The 23,843-nt window shown below is 36.7% G+C and overlaps 1 protein-coding gene across 2 annotated transcripts in view; it reads left to right on the forward strand.

Moving 5' to 3' along the window:
- The window catches only part of EEA1 (early endosome antigen 1), a 71,129-nt gene extending 47,552 nt beyond the window's left edge, over positions 1-23,577 (forward strand). For both annotated transcript variants that reach the window (XM_030449422.1, XM_030449431.1), the window contains 17 exons: positions 848-967; positions 1,198-1,401; positions 1,977-2,177; positions 3,579-3,692; positions 4,488-4,643; positions 6,546-6,685; positions 7,262-7,592; positions 8,789-8,890; positions 10,177-10,371; positions 11,184-11,366; positions 17,548-17,733; positions 18,145-18,276; positions 20,031-20,216; positions 20,521-20,759; positions 21,552-21,672; positions 22,037-22,135; positions 23,169-23,577. In XM_030449422.1, the coding sequence (XP_030305282.1) occupies positions 848-967; positions 1,198-1,401; positions 1,977-2,177; positions 3,579-3,692; positions 4,488-4,643; positions 6,546-6,685; positions 7,262-7,592; positions 8,789-8,890; positions 10,177-10,371; positions 11,184-11,366; positions 17,548-17,733; positions 18,145-18,276; positions 20,031-20,216; positions 20,521-20,759; positions 21,552-21,672; positions 22,037-22,135; positions 23,169-23,291 (2,832 nt within the window). In that variant the 3' untranslated portion in view covers positions 23,292-23,577. The remainder of the gene's footprint in view (positions 1-847; positions 968-1,197; positions 1,402-1,976; positions 2,178-3,578; positions 3,693-4,487; positions 4,644-6,545; positions 6,686-7,261; positions 7,593-8,788; positions 8,891-10,176; positions 10,372-11,183; positions 11,367-17,547; positions 17,734-18,144; positions 18,277-20,030; positions 20,217-20,520; positions 20,760-21,551; positions 21,673-22,036; positions 22,136-23,168) is intronic.
- Positions 23,578-23,843: the final 266 nt, after the last annotated feature.

The following is a 23,843-nucleotide window of genomic DNA, read 5'->3' on the forward strand; positions in this document are numbered from 1 at the left end:
TCTTACTTACATTTTGAAGTGTCAAAATGCTACTTGCATGACAGATTTTTGAAGGACAAATGCTTACCAGATGCATGGATGTTCATGATGCTTTACAGATGAACAAATGATGGGTTCATTTTGCACTTGGGAGCTTTGTCTAAGGATCTTGTGAAAAAAAGACTTAGGTGCACTTTATAAGATAAACTTCTGTGTGTATTTTTGTGACCTAAATCCCACGTGCAGAAAAAGTTAACCTGGCACAGCAGACCGTTGATAGTTAATAACCTGCATGGGGTGGATGGACAAGAAACACTTGTTTTATTAATTTTTATTTGTTTTAACGAGCATCTTGCATGTGTTGCTGATATTCTGCTGCCTGTATGGGGATTGGCCAAATACCTGATGGGTATGTTGTCAAAGCTTTAAATAATTCTATGACCAGTATAGAAACTGAGAGACTGCTAAACTGAAGTTTGTTACTAAAACTGCTAATAATAGTAGTAATAATGTTGTTTTACAGGTATCTGTATTCTCAGTCATGTTACATCTTAACAACTGTTGGAAACAACATCCTAAAAATCTCTTATGTTTTAGGTTTTTGACACCTAAAATATATATATCTGATAGTTATTTTATAGTTCCAACTTGTGATATATAATCTCACCTATTAATAGTAACAAATGGAGCGGGTAGATTTTGATTCCCTATCATCACACACTTAATTCTATTGCAGTTTTCAAATATTTGTGTTTAAAGTGTGATCTTTTAGCATTAGAATGAACAATGAGCACTGTTGGCATACTGAATGGTGCTTGTTCACTCCATTAGTCTGTTTTGCTTATTTGTTTGTTTGTTTTGTTTTCAGCTAAAAGAAAAATCAGCCAATTCCACAGAACTGCTGCATCAATTAGATAAAGCAAAACAGCAGCACCAGGAACAGCAGACACTTCAGCAAAACACTACAGCAAAACTACGAGAAGCCCAGGTAACAATTTATGTATCCTCATGTGTAAGTGTATTTCTGGATTGGATTAATTTAAAAAATATTTTCTCTGTAAAAATCACTTGCATGACTTATTCTAATTTCAATAAATTAACTTGTAAAGCTGGTACAGAATATACAGAGAGTGTTTAATAAATTTATCCAACATTTTATGCATTAGGAATAACTTCTAAGGTCCCTATAACTAAGGAAGCTATTATGCGATTTTCTAGAATGATTTGGAGCAAGTACTACGACAAATTGGAGATAAGGACCAAAAAATACAAAATCTTGAGGCTTTGCTTCAAAAAAGCAAAGAGAACATCTCTCTGCTAGAAAAGGAGAGAGAAGACCTATATGCAAAAATTCAAGCTGGTGAAGGAGAAACTGCAGTTCTTAACCAGCTACAGGAGAAAAACCATGCACTGCAAATACAGGTAAGAACTTGGAGACTTATTTCTTTTTTCTCATTCTCGTTATTAAATCATGTTTCCTTTGGTTTTTTCTTTTTTTCTATCTCATCAGATATGACATTGATCTATTCTGTATTTTGCTGTTTCTTTGATACTTAAAGCTCTTACTGTAAATTTCACAAACTTGTGTTTTGGTGACTTTCTTGTGATAAGCACAGGGGAAGGAATTCCTAGATGTGTCCTATGTACATATGCTCATAAAATGTGCCTGCAAATGATTTTTGGATACATAAATGCGTTTGTTTCTCTTATTTAAAAAGAAGTGTAATTCCCTCTTTCAACACAAAATTCCTGCATCTGTTGTCTCCTTATTTTTTTGGGTTTGTTACAGTCAGGTCAAATTTTCAGATCCTTTTTTCTTCCCTTTTTAACTGGTAACCTGTTAAAATGCTGGTAATAGTTCATAAAAAGAAAGGTGGTAGTATTGAGTCCCAAAGCCATGACAAGACACACTCAAATTCAAATGATTTACGCCTTCCTTGGACATTGTTGTTCCAGTCTTCTAAATACCTCCTTTTCTTTTTTTTTTTTTACTGCAGGTAACTCAGCTGACAGAGAAACTGAAGAATCAATCAGAAAGTCATAAACAAGCCCAAGAGAATTTGCATGAGCAAGTGCAGGAGCAAAAGGCCCATCTAAGAGCTGCTCAAGACCGTGTGCTCTCCCTGGAAGCAAACATCACTGAACTAACGAGCCAACTAAATGAAAGTAAAGAGAAGGTTTCACAACTTGATGTACAGGTAATGAGACTCTGTGCTGTCTCATGATGATAAATCCTGGCTGTGAGTTCTGAGTTCTCACCAGAGAGCATACAAAGCAATTTTGGGAAAATTACGTCTTTCCGACAAATAAAGTAGAATAAGGCAGATAAAACTGGGGAAAATGTAAGTGTATTCCGAATAGTAATAGATGGCAAATGTTGTTTTTTTGTGGTTGTTTTTGTTTGTATTGCTATTTTTGATTTATTCTTAAACCCTCAAAGCTCATAATTGAGTTGGGAAGACCTGTCCTGAAGCATTTCTTGTTGCATTCATACCGATTAGCAATCCAAAACCCTGCTCTTACCACTGCCGGATTCTCTGCAACAGAGTGAAGGTCTGTCTTATAACTAAGATCTTGTTTTCGTCTAGAAATTTTCTGTGCTGGTGATTTTTGTCAAAACTAAAAAAAGCTGTGCACCACCTTGTTGTCAGTATAATTTACTAAAAAAAGGAAATTCCTCAGCTTGGACTTAGCATGGACTCTCCTACTCTTAAGCACTACTTAATCTACAAGCTGTTAGTTCTATTGAGCTGTCCTGAAGAATTAAGTAACTTCGATCAGAAGTTCTTGCATCAGTCCACCTGGAGCAGCTATTACTGTTGTTGGGTTAACACATTGTTGTGTCTTTTGAAGTAGTGTTATTCAGTTTCCAAACAGGTCTAGGAACTTCTTCCTATTTGGCTTTGAGATGTTTTTACTGGGCTTCACTATGCTGTCTGAGCTGTTTTTTCAACAAGACAGTAGAGATAGAACTGAATAATCTTTGGGACTGCTGTAACTGTTTTTTAAGGCAATGTGAGCTTCCTTACAGAAGTAACATGTCTACTAGGGAGAAAACCAGCCACAACAGCAGGTGAACCTGAATATTGCCTCTCTGCATCACCATTCATAGGCATGTTCTAAATTTAGTTTGCTGGGTGTTTTGGAAGGAAGGGAGGTTACTCCCTATCAGGCAGATAGGAGCAGAGAAAGATAGTGTGTAGAAGCATATTTTTGTTCTTTCTTATTGGGTTTGCTTTTAAAAATTTTGGAGGCCCTTAAATGTGAACATAATCTGAGGTTATGAAGGTATGCATGGATGTGAATGCAATAAGTCGATCCTGTTGTTCATTGTTAGTAGACAAAAATATGTCCTAGAATATCATCAGTGGAACTAGTGGAGATTTTTGGTTTGTTTTTTCTGTTTTTAAAGCTCAGATTAAAAACCAACTGTGAGTTAAAATCCTGATATTTATCTGATTTTGAATTTTTGCTTATTTTTTTTTTCACTAGCACATGAAGACTACTGATTTTACTATGAAAATTACTGATAAGTATAAAAAAATTAAAATGAAGTATGGTAAAATAGATGTTGCAGTGAAATACAACTTGTCTTTTAGGTAAAAGCAAAGACTGAATTGCTGCTTTCAGCAGAAGCTTCAAAAACTGCACAGAGAGCAGATCTTCAGAACCATCTCGACACTGCCCAGCATGCACTGCAAGACAAGCAACAGGTTACAAGCAACATATTAAAATATTAATATGTGATATGTTATGTAAATAACTATTTAAAACTTAAGAATAATCTGTTAATAAACAAAGTAAATATGTGCATATGCATTGGGAAATCATAATTTAAGATGTTTTAATCATGTGATATATGTTCAGATCATTTTGTTGTAATCTGAAACAGGTATATTTTGCAGTGCAAAGAATTTACTTGGGAATCCCCTCCTTGCTGTAGGAATATGGTTCAGATTCTAAGCTGTTCTATAGGGGTATAGTTCAATTCTTACCTGTATAACATGAAGAAAAGATTGTAGAATGAACAGGGAGCAAGTGAAAACTATTAACTTTACTGCAGAATCAGATGCCTATATCCAGAAATAATTATCTCTATGCCAACTGACCAAAAAACTAAAAGACTGATGTTAAAATTGCATATTTTTAATGTATGTTGGTTGGAGAGCAACAAGCTTTGATCTAGCTGTCATCATAGTGGTTACCAGGTGAATGTGTTCATGTCTTTTGTAATAAGTTCGTTTTGTGTTTAACCAAATGGTTTGAAAGAATTTCTGGTATGTACTGTTTCCATGGCATCTGCTCTCCTTTGCCATGGTGCTTCATTTCATTAAGACAGCAAAATTTTTCTCTAAGATTTCCCCCTCTCAATTTCCTATTGCCTTAGAATAATAAAGAAACATTTTTTTTTTCTTTTTAATTTGAACATGTTATATCATTTAAAGCATATAGTAATTTTTGGAAGTTATTTTCAAACTAACAGCCCTTGTATTTTTATTTTAATTCAGGAGTTAAATAAGGTCAGTGTTCAGTTGGATCAGGTTACAGCTAAGCTGAACGACAAGCAGGAATACTGTGCTCAGCTGGAAGCCAGTCTTAAAGAATACAAAGAGAAACATCTTTATTTAGAACAGAAAACTGAAGAGCTAGAGGGACAGCTTAAGGTTTGTATTGAGAACAGTATCTGAACTTACAGAAACTGGTATTCTCCACTGTTTGGTAGTATGTGTTAAAAGCTGTGCTCAAATTAGGGGGGAAGGTTTATATCAATGTCACTTTTGTACATCTTCTTTCTCACTTTAATTCCTGATCCCCTCATTAATCCTGTTCTCCTCTTTCCCCATATCACACTGAGAAGATAGGCTTAGGGATATTGCCATTATACTGTTGTTTCCCTGTACATGTGCTTCTACCAGTCTGTGCTACCTGGAAAGTAGTGTAAGAGGGAACATGAATATTTCCCAAAATTGGAATCTGAAGTTCAACATTACACACTTTACAAGTGGTAGCAGGGAATATGTGTTACATAGGTTAGCCCAAGTAAACACGACCTGTCTGTTTTAATTTATTTTTAAACCTTTTCAGTAGGCTTCTACAGAGAATTCTTATCAAGATTTTTCTGTCAGTGTTTTTCTTCTAACTTGATCTTGAATTTTGCATTCTATTTCTGGAATCAGTTTTTCTGTACACATAATTCTGGCAGAAGGTTTGCAGAACCTTTTGGTGTTTTGAGATACTAATATGTTCAGTTAAGGTTATGAATTAGTTCTAATGCTAATGAAAGATTCTAAATTGGGGCTTTAACTTTTGTTCAATATTTCTTAAGCATTTTTGGTGGTCAAAATTCATGATGCTTAAAACCCTATCTCTAGGAGCAATGCAAAATTGGTTTTTGCAGTCTTGTCTGTATGCTTTTAGGGAGTTTACCAGTCCTTTTGCTCAAGACGAGTGGGGTATTTTTCCTAGCTTATATGCATTATAAAAGAGGGAGAAGCTTCTTTTCCCCTATGAAATTTTAAACCCAATACTATTAAAAATATAGCAGTCACATATTTTCATTCTTACTGTAATTATTTTGTGCTTCCATCTCTCTCTTTTGCAAACTCTGTTTTTTTCTCCTGACTGCTTTTCATTCGTGGTTTTCCTTGTAATCCTTTTGCTAAAGTTTCACAAGCAACTAACAGGCACAAATGCTTGGGAGAAATACAGTGCTTGCTTGCAAAAGATTTTATGAGGTTCCCAGTAGCTGAAGTGTGAAACTGAGCGGGGTTGCTGATGCTGTCAACAAGAATGCAGTTCTGTGCAAAATCTTGGTGTCATCACTATTCTTAGGGATTTTTGAGTTCAGTGCATGATATTTGGAAAAACAAAACAAAACAAAAAAATCCAAAAACCCCTCAGGAATTTTCATGGGGAAACTTTGCCATTTTGTTTTATGGCACTCTTTGAAAACAGAAATCACACAGCCAGTGTGTTGAAGAGTCTAAGCAGAGCCTGTTTGTTAAAGACTCCTGTGTTCTTCATACTCCATGTAAATGAACAAGCACCTTCTAAAAACAAAACAAAGAAACCCTCTTCCAGGCAAAAAGAGTTTTTTTTTTATTTTACAGCTACAGTTTGTCTTTTTTTTGTGAAAGATGGTGGTGTTCTTGGGATATGCAAATCTGCAGTCATGGGCCCCAAAACCATGAGCGCTGCTTTTTTTTTTTTTTTTTTTTTTTTTTTTTTTTTGTATAGGAGTTTTGCATAGGATCTTTAAAGATTTCTGCATTTTATCTCTTACTTTGCAGTAAAATGTCTGCTTGGCATGTTATTTAAAGATTATTTCAGAGTGTTTTACTAAAATAGCACACTTTTGTTGGAGGAAGAAGTTTACAGGAGCTAAATAATGCAAGACAAATAACAGACCAATGAAATAGGTAGGTGGTGTGTTAGAATTGCCACTGCTTTCCCCAGTAATGACCGTCTATAGTCAGTGCTACTCACAGAGCAGATGACTTTGTATTTTTATTACTGTTTATATTTTGTTGATTGCATTCTGATGGCTCTTTATTATTCTATCTCAGAAACTTGAAGCTGACATTCTTGATGCTAAAACAAGCAAAGAACAAGCTCTTCAGGAGTTGCAGCAGCAGCGACAGCAGTCTACAGAATTAGACCTCCAAACAGCAGAGCTGAGTAAAGAACTGGAAGCAGCAAGAGAAGCGTATGCATTTCCTGTGTTACATTGTTGAAATTCTGTTACTATCTCCTGTGGTTTCTTAAATTCATAGATAAGAGTGATGTATTCCCTCTGCTATGACAGCTATAAGGTGGGTTATATCCTACCTGTTCTCTTTCACACAGTATGCCATGCAGACTCCATCTATCGTGTTGTGTCATGTGAGTCACTGGCTGCTGTGATTCAATATACATCCTCAGTTTATTCACTGTTGTCAACTAAGTATCTGAACAGTTTGATGTACTGAGGTCCATCTTTAAACAGCCACAGCTCTGTAATTTTCAAGACTGCGATTTATGGATAAGCAGCAAAGGAATTATATTCTATTAATATTAATATTCTATTCTATTAATAGTATTTGAGTAAGAAATGTTCGTCTCAAAAGTTTTTAAAGTTGCTGATGGGTCTTCATGGAGGGACAAAATGTCCATTTTCTAGAATTGCTTTGAAGTAATTGTATGAGTAATATAGCAAATAATGGAGGCATTTAGTTATGCAAAAGAACCTCTGAAGAATTTTTTAAAAACCCAAACAGCCCACCTTTTCTCTTTGTATTTGCAGGACGACGAGTGCTACATTGGATTTACAGAAGAAATCTGAAGCCCTTGAACAAGCAAAACAGCAAATTTCAAAGCAGGAGGAAGAAAAGGCCAGCCTCAAACAAAACCTTGAGAAATTAAATCAAGATACAAGTAAACAACTCAAGGAATTAGACTGTAAAATGCAAGCAGCAACATTAGAGCTGCAACAAGTGAAATTAGAGAGGGATAATCTATTAAAGGACCTTACAGCTACCAAAGACAAGCTCTCAAAAAGTTCTGAATCCTTCAAAAAAAGAAAGGAGGAATTAGAAAAAGAAATACAAAAAGGAAAAGCTGCTGTGGCGGAAATGGTTTGTAGTTTCTTTTGTTAGATATTAAATTTGCTTTACTCACAGTCTGATGAAATGACTTGCTTTTTATCTGAAAACAGTGCCTATACTACCTTAAATTTTTTTGTCTTTATGTATGCGCTTCTAAATGTCAGTCAAAACACACAACAGGATCCCTTTTTCCTTGCTGTGAACACCTTTTATATAGTGAAGAAAACTATACTTCTCTATCCAGTAAACTGGAGAGAAGTGGTGAAACAATTTCATGGGAAATGTCCCCTTTTTAGAAAATACTTCTGCCTTATTATTACAAAATGCAGTTTTGAACCCTTTGCTTGAGTGCCACCATACTGAGGAAGCCATTCTTTTTCTGTGGTCATTTAAGTTTCCTTTGTGGACTTTTTGTATAGAACCTTCCTGTACACTTGTCTGGACAAGCTGGAAGGCTGTGTACTGCAGGCAGAGTAACATTGGCTGTTGTTTGGGGACATGTCTAGCATAAGATATTATCAGAGTACTAGAACTATTTGAATTTCACAGAGGTCTCACAAGTGGTGGTGTAGCAACAAGTGCTTGACCACCAGAGCAGTCTGCTATGGTAACGAGAGTGAAATCTCATTAGCCTTCAAATACAGTTTTTCTTCCCTCTTTATCTTTGTTGCTCATATTGAACAAGTACTACATCAATACATGTTTTATAAATTTCTTACGTAATTGATCTGACTTCTGTGCCTGAGACATGGTAAGGGTATTTTTCTCACTCCCTTCTCCTCATATATGTCACCATTTCCCAGAACCCGTTCATAGCTGCTTTTATTCTGATCTAAAAAAAAATAAAAATCTGCTTGTAACTAAAAATAATATTTTTTCCTTTACTCTTTCACCTTTTTAAGATAAGCCTTTTTGTTTGCTTTACTTAGTTACTGCTGTTTAAATATTTGTTTCTCCTAAAAACTTGAAGGATTTGCTCCCCAATTTAGACATAAAGATAGGAGTCTGGGTTCTGCTTCTAATTCTGTAGTTATTTGGAGGCTTGCCAGTGTTTTAAGTGCATAGTACTTGGGCTTAAAAAGTAATTGTATTTGCATACAAGTCCCACAAATGTACTCACTCATGAATTTCAGAACAGCAAGAAAAGGCTTTGTCGATCCAGCAGAAATGCCTGGTACCTGGTCTTAGAAGCTCACAGAAATATTTGCTTGTCCTGTATTTTTTAGGAAAAATCTTGCCAAGAAGTAAAACACCAGCTCCAGATACAGACAGAGTCTGTAGCTAAAGAGAGGAATGAACTGAAAAACTCACTGGAAAAAAAGGAAGGGGTAAGCTGTCCACTTAGTTTCAAAAATCTAGAAATCAATAATAATAAATGTTTAAAATACTACTTTTCAGTCTCGTCTTGTGGGACTGATGAGAGATAGAGGTTGCTGTTCTCTAGGACAGTGAAATAAGGTGACACTAAAAATTTCCAAGATATTAGTATGAAGTTTTAAAGTACAGGTTTCATTCCTACCTTTCTTTGCCCCACATAACAAAGGAGGTGATTTTAGCACTTCAGGTCCTTTCATTACTGGAACAATTAGTTTGTATTACTATGTCCTCATTTTTTTTCATATTTATGATCTGTGAAGGATACAAGTTATCTTATATCCCTAGATCTGTTTTAGTCTCAGGCCTAATTAGTCTGTTCTCTGTGGTTACAGGGACATTTGCAGCTATCCTTGAAGGATTTAGTTGCTTTTGCAAGGTTGTATAATTGTCTGTGACTGCATAGTGACCAAATGTACTTCATTTTTAAAGATAAGCATTCAGACTGCACAATCATGTAGTCCAGCTGGCAGCCTGAAGGCTGCCAATGTGCTGGTAATTGCTCTGTGACCTCTGCTGGTACTCTCCTGGCTCCTCTCTTGGCTGGCAGAAGCACTGCAGTGCTCTGTGGCAAGTACAGGAGGGTGAGTTTGGGATCTGCTGCAGTTGCCTGCAGGAGAGCCTGGACCACTGCTAGCTGGAGAAAAGTTGCCTGCTCTTAATTTTGAACAGTGAAAAACGACAACAGTTGCTTTAAGGGTATGGAATTGGAGCTAACAGGTGAATTTAATGCTTTGTTGTAGCTCTTAAAATCTGTATTCCAGTGTTGACTCACCTAGCATTAAAGCAGTAAGTAGCAGCAAGAGGACTATGGAATGATCTGATTCTGTGTGCAGGAAGCAACAGCAGCACACTTGGAAACCTGTTGCTGCAAATAATCTGCAGCTCTTTATCAAGAGGGAAGAGCAGGCAAAAAGGGTGTAGCTTGGTCTCTTACCTGGTCCCCGGCAGAGGAAAACCAGCAGATACCTAGAGGAAAGCAGAATAGGGAAAGCCTTGCAGAGTCCTACAGTAAAGGTATTCTTCCCAACTTCTAGTGGTCTTTTGAGAGCTGATTTCCTGAGCCTGTATCCTCAGTTTTAATAGGCTTGACCAGTTCTTTACCTGTGAAATTCTCTTTTATTTTTGAAATATGTATTTTGTCATCCACATGGTTCAAATGGCAGTTGTACAAATAGGCATCTACAAGTAAAGATTTGAATTAAAATTATGTATAGTTATTTAACATCTTTTAATACAGATTTCTAAGCAGCTGTCAATAGAACTTGATTCAGCACGAGCTCAAGTACTGGAAATTCAGGGTCTTCTGAAAGAGAAAGAAAAAAGCGAGCAACATCTCCAGGGAAAGCTGAGAGAGTTAAGGGATTCTTTTGAGCAGAAAAAAAACCATAGTGAAACACTTCAGGCTGAATTGAAAACTGCCCTTTTAGAAAAGGTAAGACTTTCTTACACCTTGAAGAAAGTTAATTTAAATTTCTCTGATAAATACTGTAACTTTTATTTCAGTATCTTTGTGAAAAACAGCTTTTTGCTGTGGCCTTGTCAGAGCTGATAGGGTGAGAATGTGGAAACAATTTCTTCATATGCTGTTGGATATGGAAACAACATCAACAACAACAGTAATAAACTAAGAAGAACAAGTACTTGAAATATGGATTCTCTAGGAAATAAGTTTCAATTGTGTTTCTTTTCACTTCAGGAACATGCTATAAGGCAAGAGTTGCCATATTCTTGTGAACCATTATAATTTTCTGAGAGTAGTTTGGACAATTTCTGCAGTGTCTTGGAACACTCACAGCAGTTTTAAGTGAAGGCTTCTCTTATTACACCATAAAACATTTATCTGAGTGACAGTATGAAGCACATTAATGATAATGAAAATAGTTTGAATGTCTTATGACATTAGGGAATGTTATGTTGTGTGCCATGCAGTGTGAAATATTGTTCCAGCTTTGGCTGCCGTGTGCTACATGCTAAAGCACAGTTGTGGTTTAGTCAGTATGTGGAAACTTTAGGACTTGGAAACATTATCTAGATTTTTCATGTTTTGTCTTGATGAGTCTCCCGTAGTCTTCTGACATGAATTAATTTTTTTTAATTAGTCACAAAATATTACTGTAAAATCCCATCCGATTACAGAAGTTCAATTTCATAAGTGGAAAAAAATATCTTGCAATAGAAATACAGTTTATTGAACTTACTTTGCTGTCTGTAACATTACTGAAACCTTATATGCTTATGTTTCAGGCAGAACTGGAGAATAAACTGCAACAGCAGTCTATTTTGTCAGCACAAGAGCTTAAAGCAGAGAAAACCAAACTAGCAGAGTTACAGAAGACCCATGAAAAACATAAGGAAAACATGGAGAAGCTGCAGCTGGACCTCTATGGGAAAGAGTCTGAGCTGCTGGCAATCAGGCAAGACCTGAAGGTACTTACAGTAATTTTAATGTCATACATAACTTAAGAGATCTGTTTATTCTAATTTTATAGACCAAGAAACAGTGCAAGAATTGTATAGGGAAAAAACCCAAAACACCTCTTCTGATATATATATATATATATATATGCATATATATATACACACACACACACACACATATATGTATATATTAGTTTAGTGTTGTACAATCCTTTCCCATGGAGCAAAGGACACCCTGAATCTAAGGTAAAGCCATGGATATTTGCTGTCTTACCCGAACTACTGTCATATTTGTGCAGCAGCAAAGTGAAAGACAATTTATTTTAATTTTTTTTTAAGAGTTAATTTTTTGTGTTACTTTTTCATGCTATGTATTGTAACTTTCAACTAATTTAAACAGCAATGCTAATTGGAGCAAAGCTTATGCCAGCAGGTGAATGACTGCTGTCTTGTAGATTATTTCATTAAAATCTTAACTGCCAATCTTTTTCCATGTCATTGTCCCTTTTGCTTTTGTCAATAGGCAGAGATGTTGAACTAATGAAAACATCAGGATTAGGGGCCTTCAATGCAGGTGTCTGAACTTAGTCCTTGAAGTTTTTGCTGTTCCTAAACTGAATTTGTCTGATTTGGTCTTAAGATGTAGTGCCTTCAAAGAGCTATTGCTGGGAGTTGCGTCAGTCAGCAAAGATGTTTTTTGTCCTTTTTTTCTGCTCCCCTCCTTCATGTCTGTGCCGAGCCAATGCTTCAGTTAGTCCCAGGACATACTGTGCTGCAGAGACTGGCTGTCTACTGGCAAGATGGATTTGGCACTTTTTACTTCAGATGAATCCCTCTGCAGCTTTGTCTGTGTCTGTCTGACACTGTTGTTCTAGGCTCTTCTGAAGTTTATAGAGAGAAATAGGCACTTTTAGAAGACAGATTAACTGAATCGTTTTAGATGTCAGCTTTTGTTTGCTTCATTAGGTATCCCTAGGCTCCCTTTAGGGAGCCACTGTTGACTGCTTAGATGTCAGAGCTCTCTTTCACCTGTCCTGGTAGAGGCCTTTCAGTCCCACCACTGATATCCCTAAAGATCTTTTGACCATTTCAGATTGTGAGCTGTGAAGCCTTAGCCAAATGCCAGGCTTTTAAGAAAAAACAGAAATAGCATATAGGCTATTGTAGTTTTATTAATCATACTCCTCTGTAGAATTAGATTATCTGCCACGTTTCCCTGCAGGTTACAGAAGCTTTATTTATCAATGTTTGGGTTTGGCTGAATTGCCATGTACAAATGTGAAGAACTTCAGCATGATTAACAAGCAAAGGGGGTTTAAACGTAATCTTTCTTATGGTTTATCACTGTAGCACACATCTCCCTGTGAGTTAATTTCCTGCAATGCATTTAGATCACTTTTGGTAATGCAGTGACCTATAAAAGCATCAGATGTGCTCAATAACTGGCATTTGTGCTATAGCTTTCATTTAAGTATGACTTTTTGCAAAAATTGCTCTGAAGATGTTAATAAACCATTTTGATGACTTTTCTCTGACAAGTATAAAATAGGACAGTAGGTGTCCCACGTGCTTTTAAACCTGAATGGGGATGGTAACAAGGGAGAGAGAGAACATCTCTGCAAAAAGGTAAAATAAGGTGATGGCAAAGGGAAAACAAGATTTTCAAGATGAGTAGTTAGGTAACTCATCTATTTTGTTAGCCTTTGTGGAGCCTGGAGAGCCTGAGGAAGACTGAGGTTGTCAGTACTGAAGTGATGTACCAACTTGGAGGTTGTTTGCTTGATCAAAAAAAGAAATTTTAAAAAACATACCTAATTAGTGTTAGTGAAGTCTGCTTGCCACCATTTTTTTCTCTGAAATGTAGAAGAGGGGAAAGCTGGGGAACAGATTGTAGATGTGCTGCCATATTGCCATGTTAACTTAAAGAAGCAGTGAAAACTTGTCTGAGAAGACAGCAAAGGAAAAACCATGTTCGGAAAGCATCAGCATCATAATGTTAGTCTTGACACTTAAATGTCAAAATACCACTCAAGTCAGAAGAACTTTATGGTGGAGTTTCACAGCCAAATTCTAAGTCAGTCGTCTGGATTATGTTTCTCCTTAGGTGAGTTATTTAATAAAAGAGAATTTGAACTAAAGCTTTGGACTGTAGTTAAAGTTTGGAACTGAATCTGGTGGGTGTGCTGAGGTTCAGATTGGTGTTAATTTTACTGGTAGGCAGCAGTAGAAGTTTTAAAACTTGTATGTAAGATGAGCTTGGGCATCTTTCAGTGCAGGATTTTTAGTAGAGTTATGAAATCCCTGTGTTGAGTCAATTTGAAGCCCAGTGTTGTTAAGGACATCCATGGCCAGGCTGTGTTGCGAGATCCTAGCAGTGCTAGGTTTTCTTTAGTTAGAAATACTACAAGGGAAAACTTAAGTATTGTCATGTGCTGCAGCACCACGCAATTGGTGAAGCTGAGGTTTCAGGCGTGGGGATGGGTGAGAAATGCCCGTAGAGCATAGGGGTGAGGTGAGTAGTGGGGTGGTGGGTCAGGTCCCTGAGAAGGGATCCCGGAACTTGAGCTGGACACAGAGCACCATCTGCTGGCATCTGCTTGGAATGTCACTGCTGGGAGCGCTTGCTCAGCTCCAGCTGGGAGGGGTGGTGAGACTGAAAAGTCAACAAAGGCTTCAGGGAAGTTTTGAAGATACAGCATTGCTTGAGAGAGAGCTGCAGAGCGAGCAGCTCCTCTCTGGAGTGCCATCAATAAGACTGAATTCTAGTGTCTGGTGCAGCAACAGAAGCTCCTAGCTAAGTAGCTGTACCAGATGCAAACTTTGAAGCTCTAAGTCTTGTGGAGAAAATATGGGAAGTGTTGTAACAAAATGGGAAGCAGGAAACATAGTTATAATTTTATGGATACTATTTGCTGCAAATTTACTTTGGTTTAAAAATACTCCCTCTGTAACAGTGACTGCACTCGTACATTCTTGTCTCTCTGACTGGGTAGGATCTGAGTGCTTGTAAAAGGTACAGTGTTTTATTAGAAAAAAAACCAAAACAACAAACCACTGAATGGTTTTGCAAAAATATACACATACATGTGTATGTGTGTGCATATATACATATGTAATATATAAATTTTTTTGTATACACACAAAGTATTTCAGGTGGTTGGTTTTGGGTTGGTTTTTTTTTTTTCTTTCTTTTGTCTTAAAGTCCTTCTTTATAAAGAAGAGTTAATAAAAACACAGAACTATTGGTTTTGCCTTGATTTACTGTGAACATACTTTGTGTGAATCCAGCTCTCCTGAGCTCTTCCAATTATCCTTTATTTTTGACATTTGTGCTTTTTGTAGTTAGTCCTGGTCTCCTTTGTGTTCTCAAAAGAATGTTTTTTTTCTTCCATTATTGCTATAACTGCCACTGTACCTTCAGTGGATATTCTGGGACAACATTAGTGCTCCCAAACCTCAGGTCTGTAAGTCAGAAACCTACATTGCCTACACTCCATCTAGCCTGTCTTCTTAGGAAGTGGAGAGACATCAGGTTAGCATCTGTGAATCATTTCATGTCTTTCCATGTGGGATGGAGTCAGGGAGTGCAGAAGATGGAAAACAAAGACTAGAATGCTCATTTTTGCACCTTGCTTAGGTGGAATTAATCCATGTCCTAACACCCATCTAATTCTGCTGTTGGCACTATTATTTGCACTGCCACAGCCCAAGTTGTACAATGTCATCTTATCTTTTTACTTATTTACATGAACTCTATATAGTAATGGTCATCCTAAAATATGTTTTTATTTTCAGAAATAACTAGATAGCCTTATTTTGTTCTGTATGTACTTTTCCCACGCATTCAGTTTTGTCTACCATCTTAAAGAGCAAGTTTTGGGATATCTTGTTGAGAGAACACCTATGATATTCTGGGGGCAGTTGCAAAACTGAATGATAATTAAAGAAGATAAATGGCATCAGATGTTTTGAGAAGTGATTTTATGTTAAACATAAGTGTTTATCATCAGTCCTGAAAGATCAGGCTGAATTACAGTCTCAATGGAAACAAAGTGAGGAGCAAGGTTAATAACTGCAACACTTAACTGTGTGCAAGAAGATTTCATTCTGAGAGTGCTGCAAGGGACTTTTGACCAAAACAGAAAAGAAAAAAAAACACCAAAAAACCCAACAAACCAACCAACCAAAAAAAAAAAAGCATAAATAGATACAAGGTGCATTTCCTGTTAATATTATATTGAATGGTTTCCCAGTTAAGGTAGCATCATTATTAATCACACCACACGTTAGAGGCACTTGTAAGCCATAGTATGCTAAATTCTATGCAAAATTCCCTGTCTCTTGTATTAGAAACTCCTGAATTATAAAAAGATTTGTGCATAACACAGTGCAGAGTATGCTTAATAGTAGCTCCCCTTGAAAGATTGTTTACATTGTCTTAGCCTATGTATAGACACAGTGAGGTAGTCTATCTGGTGTAGAAACTTTGGGAGAGTCCATTGAGGGAGCAGTATTCCTTAGGTGAGGCTATTTTGCGTGTCACTCTCCATTTCATAGACATAAGATTTCATCATCTTATACTAACAAATTAATGTAACTACATTAAAAGCTGTGTCTTCATTATGCTTCTTTCTAAAACTGCAAAGACTACTTGGTTTTCCTGTGAGGATGCTACTAGACTTCCCATCCTTCCCATTGCTAACTAAATAGGGTACTGCACTGCCCACAGTGGAGAGGAGGGTAATTTTGATCTCTTCAAGACCCAGTTGCAAATGCACTTCCTCTTCTGCTTAAGATGTTTTCTCAGTTAACACCTTATAAAGCGTTACATAGTAAACTTGAACAGCTCAGAAAGCAAATCAAACATTTGGTCTTAAAATTAATTTTAAAAGCCAGTCAGAGGCTTTTGTGAGTCACTGGATTGCTGAATTTGAAATGCTATTGAAATGTTACTGAATCAGCAGCATTGCATAATTGGTGTTTCAAACTAAGTCTGACTCTGCAGACATTACAAGGAAGGGTTAGGAGGCATCAGAAATCAATTTATTTTAAATCAACACTGGAGCTCTTAAAGCATATGAATAATTAAGAGAAATCAAAGTGGTGCTTGTACTGTTCATTTTAAAATCCCTAGCCTTCAGTGAGAGGTTTGACTAGGGTTTAAGTAAGAGCTTCAAAAAGAATTTCATTTATCCTAATAGAATTTAAATCCATACTGATGCACTGGAGGTAATAAATTTATCACTCATAGTAATCTCCTCACTTCACATTCTCTTAGCATAAAAATTTCCATAAAATTCTGATATTTTATGAGATTGGAGGATGAGCTTGGTATCATGGGTTTTATAATTGGATCTTTGTGAAAGAACATGCTTCCAAGTCAAGTTAATGCTTGGCTTAAAAAAAGGCTTTTAAGATGTATTCTCCAAAATACTGACTCAGTAAGAACCCCAAAGTTTGACTTTGCTGTGAGCAAATAGAATGAGCCTTGTGTGCAATTTTTATGTTGTTTTTTTGGGTTTTTCTTTTGTTTTAGAGACAGAAATCCAAGTTCTTTTTTGAGGTAATGGGGAGAGCTGTAGACAATTTAAAATATAATCTGTATTAGATTATGATTGGAAGTTTAAATTTGGTGATTACAATCTTTACGCTGCTGAGACTGTGAAATGTTTTGAACTGGTATTAGCATTTTTGAGTTGTACATTTAGTTTCAGAATTTTCAGAAGTTTCATGACTGTCCTAGCACTTCTTTCATTGAGTCATTGGCAAAAATTAGCATTGAATGACTTTTGAAATCTTTACTATATAATTTCAGTACCTCCATACTAGCCATCTAGAGTTTTAAAGCAGTTGATTTGCCAAAAGAATAAAATAAATTTGTGTCAGCAAATACCATTCTCTTTTCATCAGTCACCTTTCATTTTCTGCTGTTTTGTTGTGTTTTTGTCTTTTCTCTGCGGAACGGTGCAAGGTGGAATATGTACAGGAAGGTATTGTTGCTGAACTAGGGAGTTTCTTTTTACTTAGGGGGACCTTGTAACCTAGAAGTTTCTGTAAACATTGGAAATTAAATGTTGCATGCTAGCTAATGATTTTTCATGTGGAAGCATGTGAAAAATGTTTAAGTGACCTTTGAGTATAATACAGTCTCATACTATCAGATAATTTGCAGAATTCTCTTTGTCCTTAGTCCACAGAAGAAAAACTTGATCTAGCTCAAGAAGAATTAGTTTGCAGCAGAAATAGAATTGCTAGCAATAATCAGCAGATTCAGGAACTGAAGAAAGCAAAGTCTACGCTGGAGCAGGATGCATCAAAGAAGGAGCAGCAGCTGGGTGAGAAAACCAAAATGTTGCAGGATCTTCAGAATGACAAGGTAGGTGCCTCTCTTTTGAAATTTTCCCACAGATGCATCCTCCCCATGCTGTCATCCATTATTAATTTCTGTTGCATCTCTAAACAAGGGCTATTTGGGGGGCACAGCACTATTGTTTAGTGCATAGCAATGGCAGTTTTATTGAACCTCTGGTGCAAAGACTTTTAACAATTAGCTGAAGTTAGTTTGTTCTGAACTAGGCTCTTTATTCTAAGTGGCTAGATGTGGGGAAAAAAAGTTATTAGTTTTAAATCTAAAACTGGAAACATGCTGCTAATCGTTTGCACTATGAACTGTGGACATAGATATGTGGTGGTTTTTTTAACCTTAATTACAAGGTTATTTATTCACTTGTTTATTTTGTGGACTTGGAAATAGTAACATATCTAGCACTTCTTATTTCTCTTCAAGATCTTGAAAGAAAAAGACTTGGCTAATGAAAAATGTAAAACAACTGAGCTCCAGGAAATAAGGAGTAGACTTGAAAAAGAAAGTGCCAAGCTGGGTGAAGAGCTTAGAGTCTGCAAGCAAGAATTTGAGAAGGTATATTGAGACAAACTAGTCTTCATGTGGTTGGTTATCTGCTAAGAATACTAATCTGCCTACTCAGTAGAGATTATCTGGAATGGCTTTGCAAAGATGGTTGCTGTAAATATCAATATTACAGGTAAGGGAACCAAAGCACAGATTTTATTGAGGTTCCTGAGCAATGCTGACTTGATTAGTGATTCTCCTGGAGCTCTGGTGCCCAGTGTTTCTGGCCAGATGGACGATATAACTTGTCTTAGCTGGCTTTTTTTCTGTTTCACTGTAGATTCACTCTGCCTATCCTGGCTTGACTATTCTGAAGTGCAGAAAGATGTCCAAAAGTGTAATGAATGTGAACTTACCCAGATATTCTAGGCACATCTGGTACTTCTCAAGGATGTGTGGTAGAGTTGAAACTCTTGATGTGCTGTTGTTTCTAAAATGTCTTAAAAGGTCACACTTGGGGAAAAAACAATGTCAGGAGCCTCATAAAAGACTATTCCAAAATCATAACAATCAAATGAAGTCTCTAAAGAGTAAAAATTTGGCTGCTTTAATTAATTTTTAGTCTTCAGTAAAACAAATTATTTCTCAACACATTCTACGTATTAAATTTTTTAGTCTCTTTGGAAGCCAACACTCCTAAAAGGCTGTAGTTTATGTTTTCCATATTATACTGCTAGGAGTAATATTTGTAAAGCACACAGGGCTTAAGTTGCTGCAAAATTATAAATGAAGGTATAGTCCCTACATGCTAATAAAAAGAAAGTAAACCATCTCTGTCTCTAATTTTGAGAGTGTAGTCTGTATTGTGTTTTTTTCAGGCAATCTGTGTCTGGTACCTTCTTGCCTTTTGAGGGAAAGTTATTATAATTCTCATAATTCCTGAAATCTCTATTGCAAAGAAGAAAATTCATAAAGATGTATATAAAATATGTGCACACCAGTTTCAGCTTAATATGAATCTCCCAATCTCCCTACAAGCAATCAAAATAAAGAAAAAATTGTCTCCTAAAGGCATGCACTCCGTTTCCTGTCTCCTACCAGGGAACAGATAGATATGCATGTATTGAGCATCCCCCTGTCCTCAGGGTATGTTCTTTCACTGCCTTTGGCTTGGTTTTAAGTTGTGATGGAAATCTTGATTTATGAAGTACCAGCAAACCCCATTAGTCGTTTAGTACCTGCATGCTTGGCTGTGTAATTTTAAGGAAGATCATTCCTGTAAATGTAACTGACTGTTTTGCTACAGGATTTTTCATGTTATATTACAGAAGAATAAGTGAAACTAGTATTTGAAACCAAATGTATCACCCTAATTGCTTAAAATGTAAGGCAATTATCTATACATTTCAGACTAATAGATCCACCAGTGTTTGGTTTCACATTGTCATTTTGATGCTTTAAACCTCATGATTGCAGCCACAGAACGATGTGAAGTAAATTTTAGAACACACTCTAAAAAATTACAATGGACATATCTTTTCAAAGAACTGTAGAAAATAATCCAACAGAGCTTCCACTATTTCAGTAGAAACACACATTAAATGTATTTTTAAATTTTATGTTGTTCATAATGTAGGTATAAGTTTAAAATCTTTGATTATGAAAATCACCGGTACTTTGTGCTACTAAATCACCTTTTTTTCCAGTGTTGAAAGTAAAAGCTATTGCTGCCCTCTCCTTGGAAAGAATTACAGTAATTTTGAATTTAAGCCATTTATCCCTTCAATGTTACTACTTTAACTTTGAGCTCTGTATCCCAACAGGAGGTGGCAAATCTCAAGGATGCAAAACAGCTGTTGATTCAACAAAAATTAGAGCTGCAAGGCAAAATAGATAATGTGAATTCAGCTCTGGAACAGGAAAAAAACACCCATCAAGCTCTCAAAGATCAGCTGAAAAAGAGAGAAGAGGAGCTGAAGAAGCAATGTGCTGAAATTGAAGCTAAACTGGTTAGTATATTAGAGAGGATAAGACTTGGTTTGTGAACACAACTTTGGACTCTTTCAGAGGCAGAGAGGAAGCAGAAAATTGACTTTCGTTTCATATGACATTAATTTTTAAATGACAAGGTCAAAAATTCCTGAGGCATTTAATGGTGTATGAAAATTCAGTGGGATGCCAGCCTTGTCTAGTAGAGTTTGTTGATGAAAAGTAGTGATTCTAGTCCAGTAAGATTCTTTGGCTCAATTCAATGTAGGGAAGTGGGAAAGAATACTTGGAAGGTTGGTTTTCATTGTTCCATTGTTTTCTTAGCACACAGAGAAACAAGAGAAAGAAGCAGAAAACCGCAAGCATGAGGAAAAGGAGACCAAGCTCAGCATGCAGGTCACGGCTTTGAACGAAAACCTGGCTACCATGAAGAAGGAGTGGCAGAGCAGTCAGAGGCGAGTGGGCGAGCTGGAGAAACAGACGGACGATTTACGGGGAGACATCGCGGTCCTGGAAGCAACAGTGCAGAATAATCAGGATGAGAGGAGAGCGTTGCTGGAGAGGTAAGTTGTGGTCGTGACCACGTGGAAGTAGAGTTTACTTCAGGCAACAGAAGGAATGGAAGGCAGGGGGTCTTACCTGAAAGCAGTGATTACAAGAAAGAATAGGATAGGAGGATAGGAATAGGTTTCCTATCTCTCCTGCGAGATAGGAAACTTTCTTCACCCTTATTTACTGAAGTGTTTGGTTAAGGCAGGGTGGAAAACTTTTTTTATACTGTCAAGCTTGCTGATTTGGTATTTGAGCTGTAGACCTTGGGAAAGGATGGGATCAATTCAAGTGAGATACTCTCTCTTTGGCAGTCACTTGCCATGCTGTGCTGAACTCATCCAGTAGCTGTTTACAGCTTGGCAGAAGAACACCCTTTGAAATTTGGCTTTCAACAGTCAACTGAATTTCATCTGATGGAAGGTGGCCTGGCTAAAAGAAAAAGGTTCATTTTCTGCTCTATTTTCTGACCTGGTCTGCTGCAGCTGGTTTGTGAGAGCATCCTTCTGCAGAGGGGTATTTATTTGGATTTGCTGTTAATGGACTGCATTCAGTACTGTTCCTGGTTTTGGGAGTAACTCCAGGTATTTATAAGCCATAGATATTTGGTAGCTATGCCAGATAATTTAAAACTGTTTTTTACAACAGAACATTTTTCTAGTTAAGGCATCCAAGAATTTCTCACAGCAAGGAGATTTTTGGCTGGATTTTATGACAGGAACTTCTCAGACATGACAACTTGCCCAAATGAGACGGTGTACATTGCATTCTATGCTTTGAGCTGACTGTTTACTATTTTGCCTCAGGTGTATAAAAAGTGAGGGAGAAATTGAAAAGCTTCAAGCCAAACTTGTAGAAATGAAGAAGAAGCTGGACAACACTACTGCTGCAATGCAAGAACTTGGCCGAGAAAACCAGTCATTACAGGTATAATTTGATTTGATGTGATTAAACTTGCTGATTCTCTCTGTGGGAGCTCTGAAGAATTTTCAAGTTTGTGTCAGATTGGTGGTGGGATACCTTTCCAGAGTGACTTAGGTGTTATGCCTATGGAGTGCAAGGGCTGTATTGCTGTCTGTGGTTTCTTAAATTTGATCATAGTTTTGAAACGTGGAAGATTTTTATCTCTGAACAAATACAAGCTCTCAGTGTTGTGGCAGAATTGGTGCTTTTATATCTGGATAGTGTGTGTAATGAAAATAGAGGTAGGAATTAGACATGGATTAAAAAAAAGCCCAAACCAACAAACAACGAAACCCCCAAAACCTGCTTTTCAATGTCTTCTCTATAGATCAAACACACCCAAGCTCTCAACAGGAAGTGGGCAGAAGACAATGAGGTACAGAATTGTATGGCCTGTGGGAAGGGCTTTTCGGTGACAGTGAGAAGGGTAGGTATTATTTGTACAGTAAGTGTGGGGACTTTCTTTCTCTGTTGCTTTCAAACTCCCGTATGAATTACATTCAGAAAATGACCTTAATAGTGTTGTGATCCTCAGGACATCTCAGAATACAGTTATGGCTTGCAATGCCTTAAGTATTAAAAATGAAGTTTATGAAACTTACTTTATTCATGATTCTTGTGCCATTTTAACAGCATCGGTTAATGAACAGTATTAAAATAGTTCAATCCCCTAAGTGAGCAAGCAAAATTACACTGTTGTAAGAGCATTTTCAATAAAAGTATTTGTAACCAAACTGGGTTTACAGTATGAAAGGAATGCAGAAATTAGATATGTATGAAAATATGAAGCATCAGCATGATCCGAGTGCTTTGTGACTATTTATTTCTAAGTACTTAACTAGGCACGGATCAAAAGAAACAGCTAAAATGTGTTTTAGGTCTGTAGTCAGACCTTTGTAAAAATAGTTGTGATCAGTTAAGGTGTTAGGCTACCTCAAATGGAAGGATCTGCCCTTCATCCAGAGATTACCATCCCTCCAACGCATTACTAGGCAGGAGGGATGCCCATGAGGTTCATTTTGCAGTGCTTCCTGACATGTTCTTAGTGCTTCCTGTCATGCATTACTTTAGTGATGTTCTATTGTCAGTCTTTAAACAAAGGCTGCTGGTTCTTTTCATCCAAGGATGCCTCTCAGTGTGAAAGCAGATAATTACATGTAAGAAGGACGTTTTATGTGACTGGAACAAGTTCAAGAGGAGGATGTTCATATCTGTTCCTATCAGTTCATATCTGAAACTGGTAAAGTCACCCAGTTCAGTGAAGTGCTTATGAATATATTCCTCCTCTACCATTTGGAAAACATTTATTTCCACACCGTGTGCTATGTAACTACTATTTAAATTCAAAATTCTATCTAACTTCTGAAACATGGGAGTTGACTTGAGGTAATACTGATACTATATTAGTGATTCATGTGCTATCACTGATGTTCAACATGCATGTTTCTGTTCTTCTGCAGCATCACTGTAGACAGTGTGGAAATATCTTCTGTGCTGAGTGCTCAGCAAAGAATGCCTTAACTCCTTCTTCCAAGAAGCCTGTCCGAGTCTGTGATACTTGCTTTAATGACTTGCAAGGATAGCTGCCTATCGTGAGTGACAAAGAAATGTTACGCTAAAATTTGTAATTTCTGTTGATGCACTTCGTTCAGCACTCAGACTACTATTCAGTTTGGACAATGATTGTAATACTTGGCAAAATTTAGTATATTTTAAAATGTTTATTGATACCAAGTAAAACTATTGTATTTTTTGTGAGACATGGGCTCAGATCATCCATAGCTTATTGCAATTTATCCTGGAAAGAGCTTCTATGTCTAGATTAGAAATACCCAGTTATTTGTAAATAAAGTTTAAACAGAGGAGTAACAATGTATTTTTTTATCTTTTATTTTTTTGTTCAAGAAAAACACACTTATGTGATATTGCAGTTTATTCTTGTTTCCTTCAATGAAAAAGAGATGCAAAAACTTGTGAGGATTTTATGTATCAAATGTTGCTGTAAAAGCATAACTAACTGTTGCGTTTGATTGCGTATCTGATGTTCTTTACAACCTCTTGTGATTTTGTTTTCATTTTATCTCTCTGGTTCTTGGAGTTTTCTCTCTAAAGTTCAAACTCCACAGTGAGGGTAA

This window comes from Calypte anna, chromosome 1, assembly GCF_003957555.1.
Source record: "Calypte anna isolate BGI_N300 chromosome 1, bCalAnn1_v1.p, whole genome shotgun sequence".
Classification (NCBI taxonomy): Eukaryota; Metazoa; Chordata; class Aves; order Apodiformes; family Trochilidae; genus Calypte; species Calypte anna.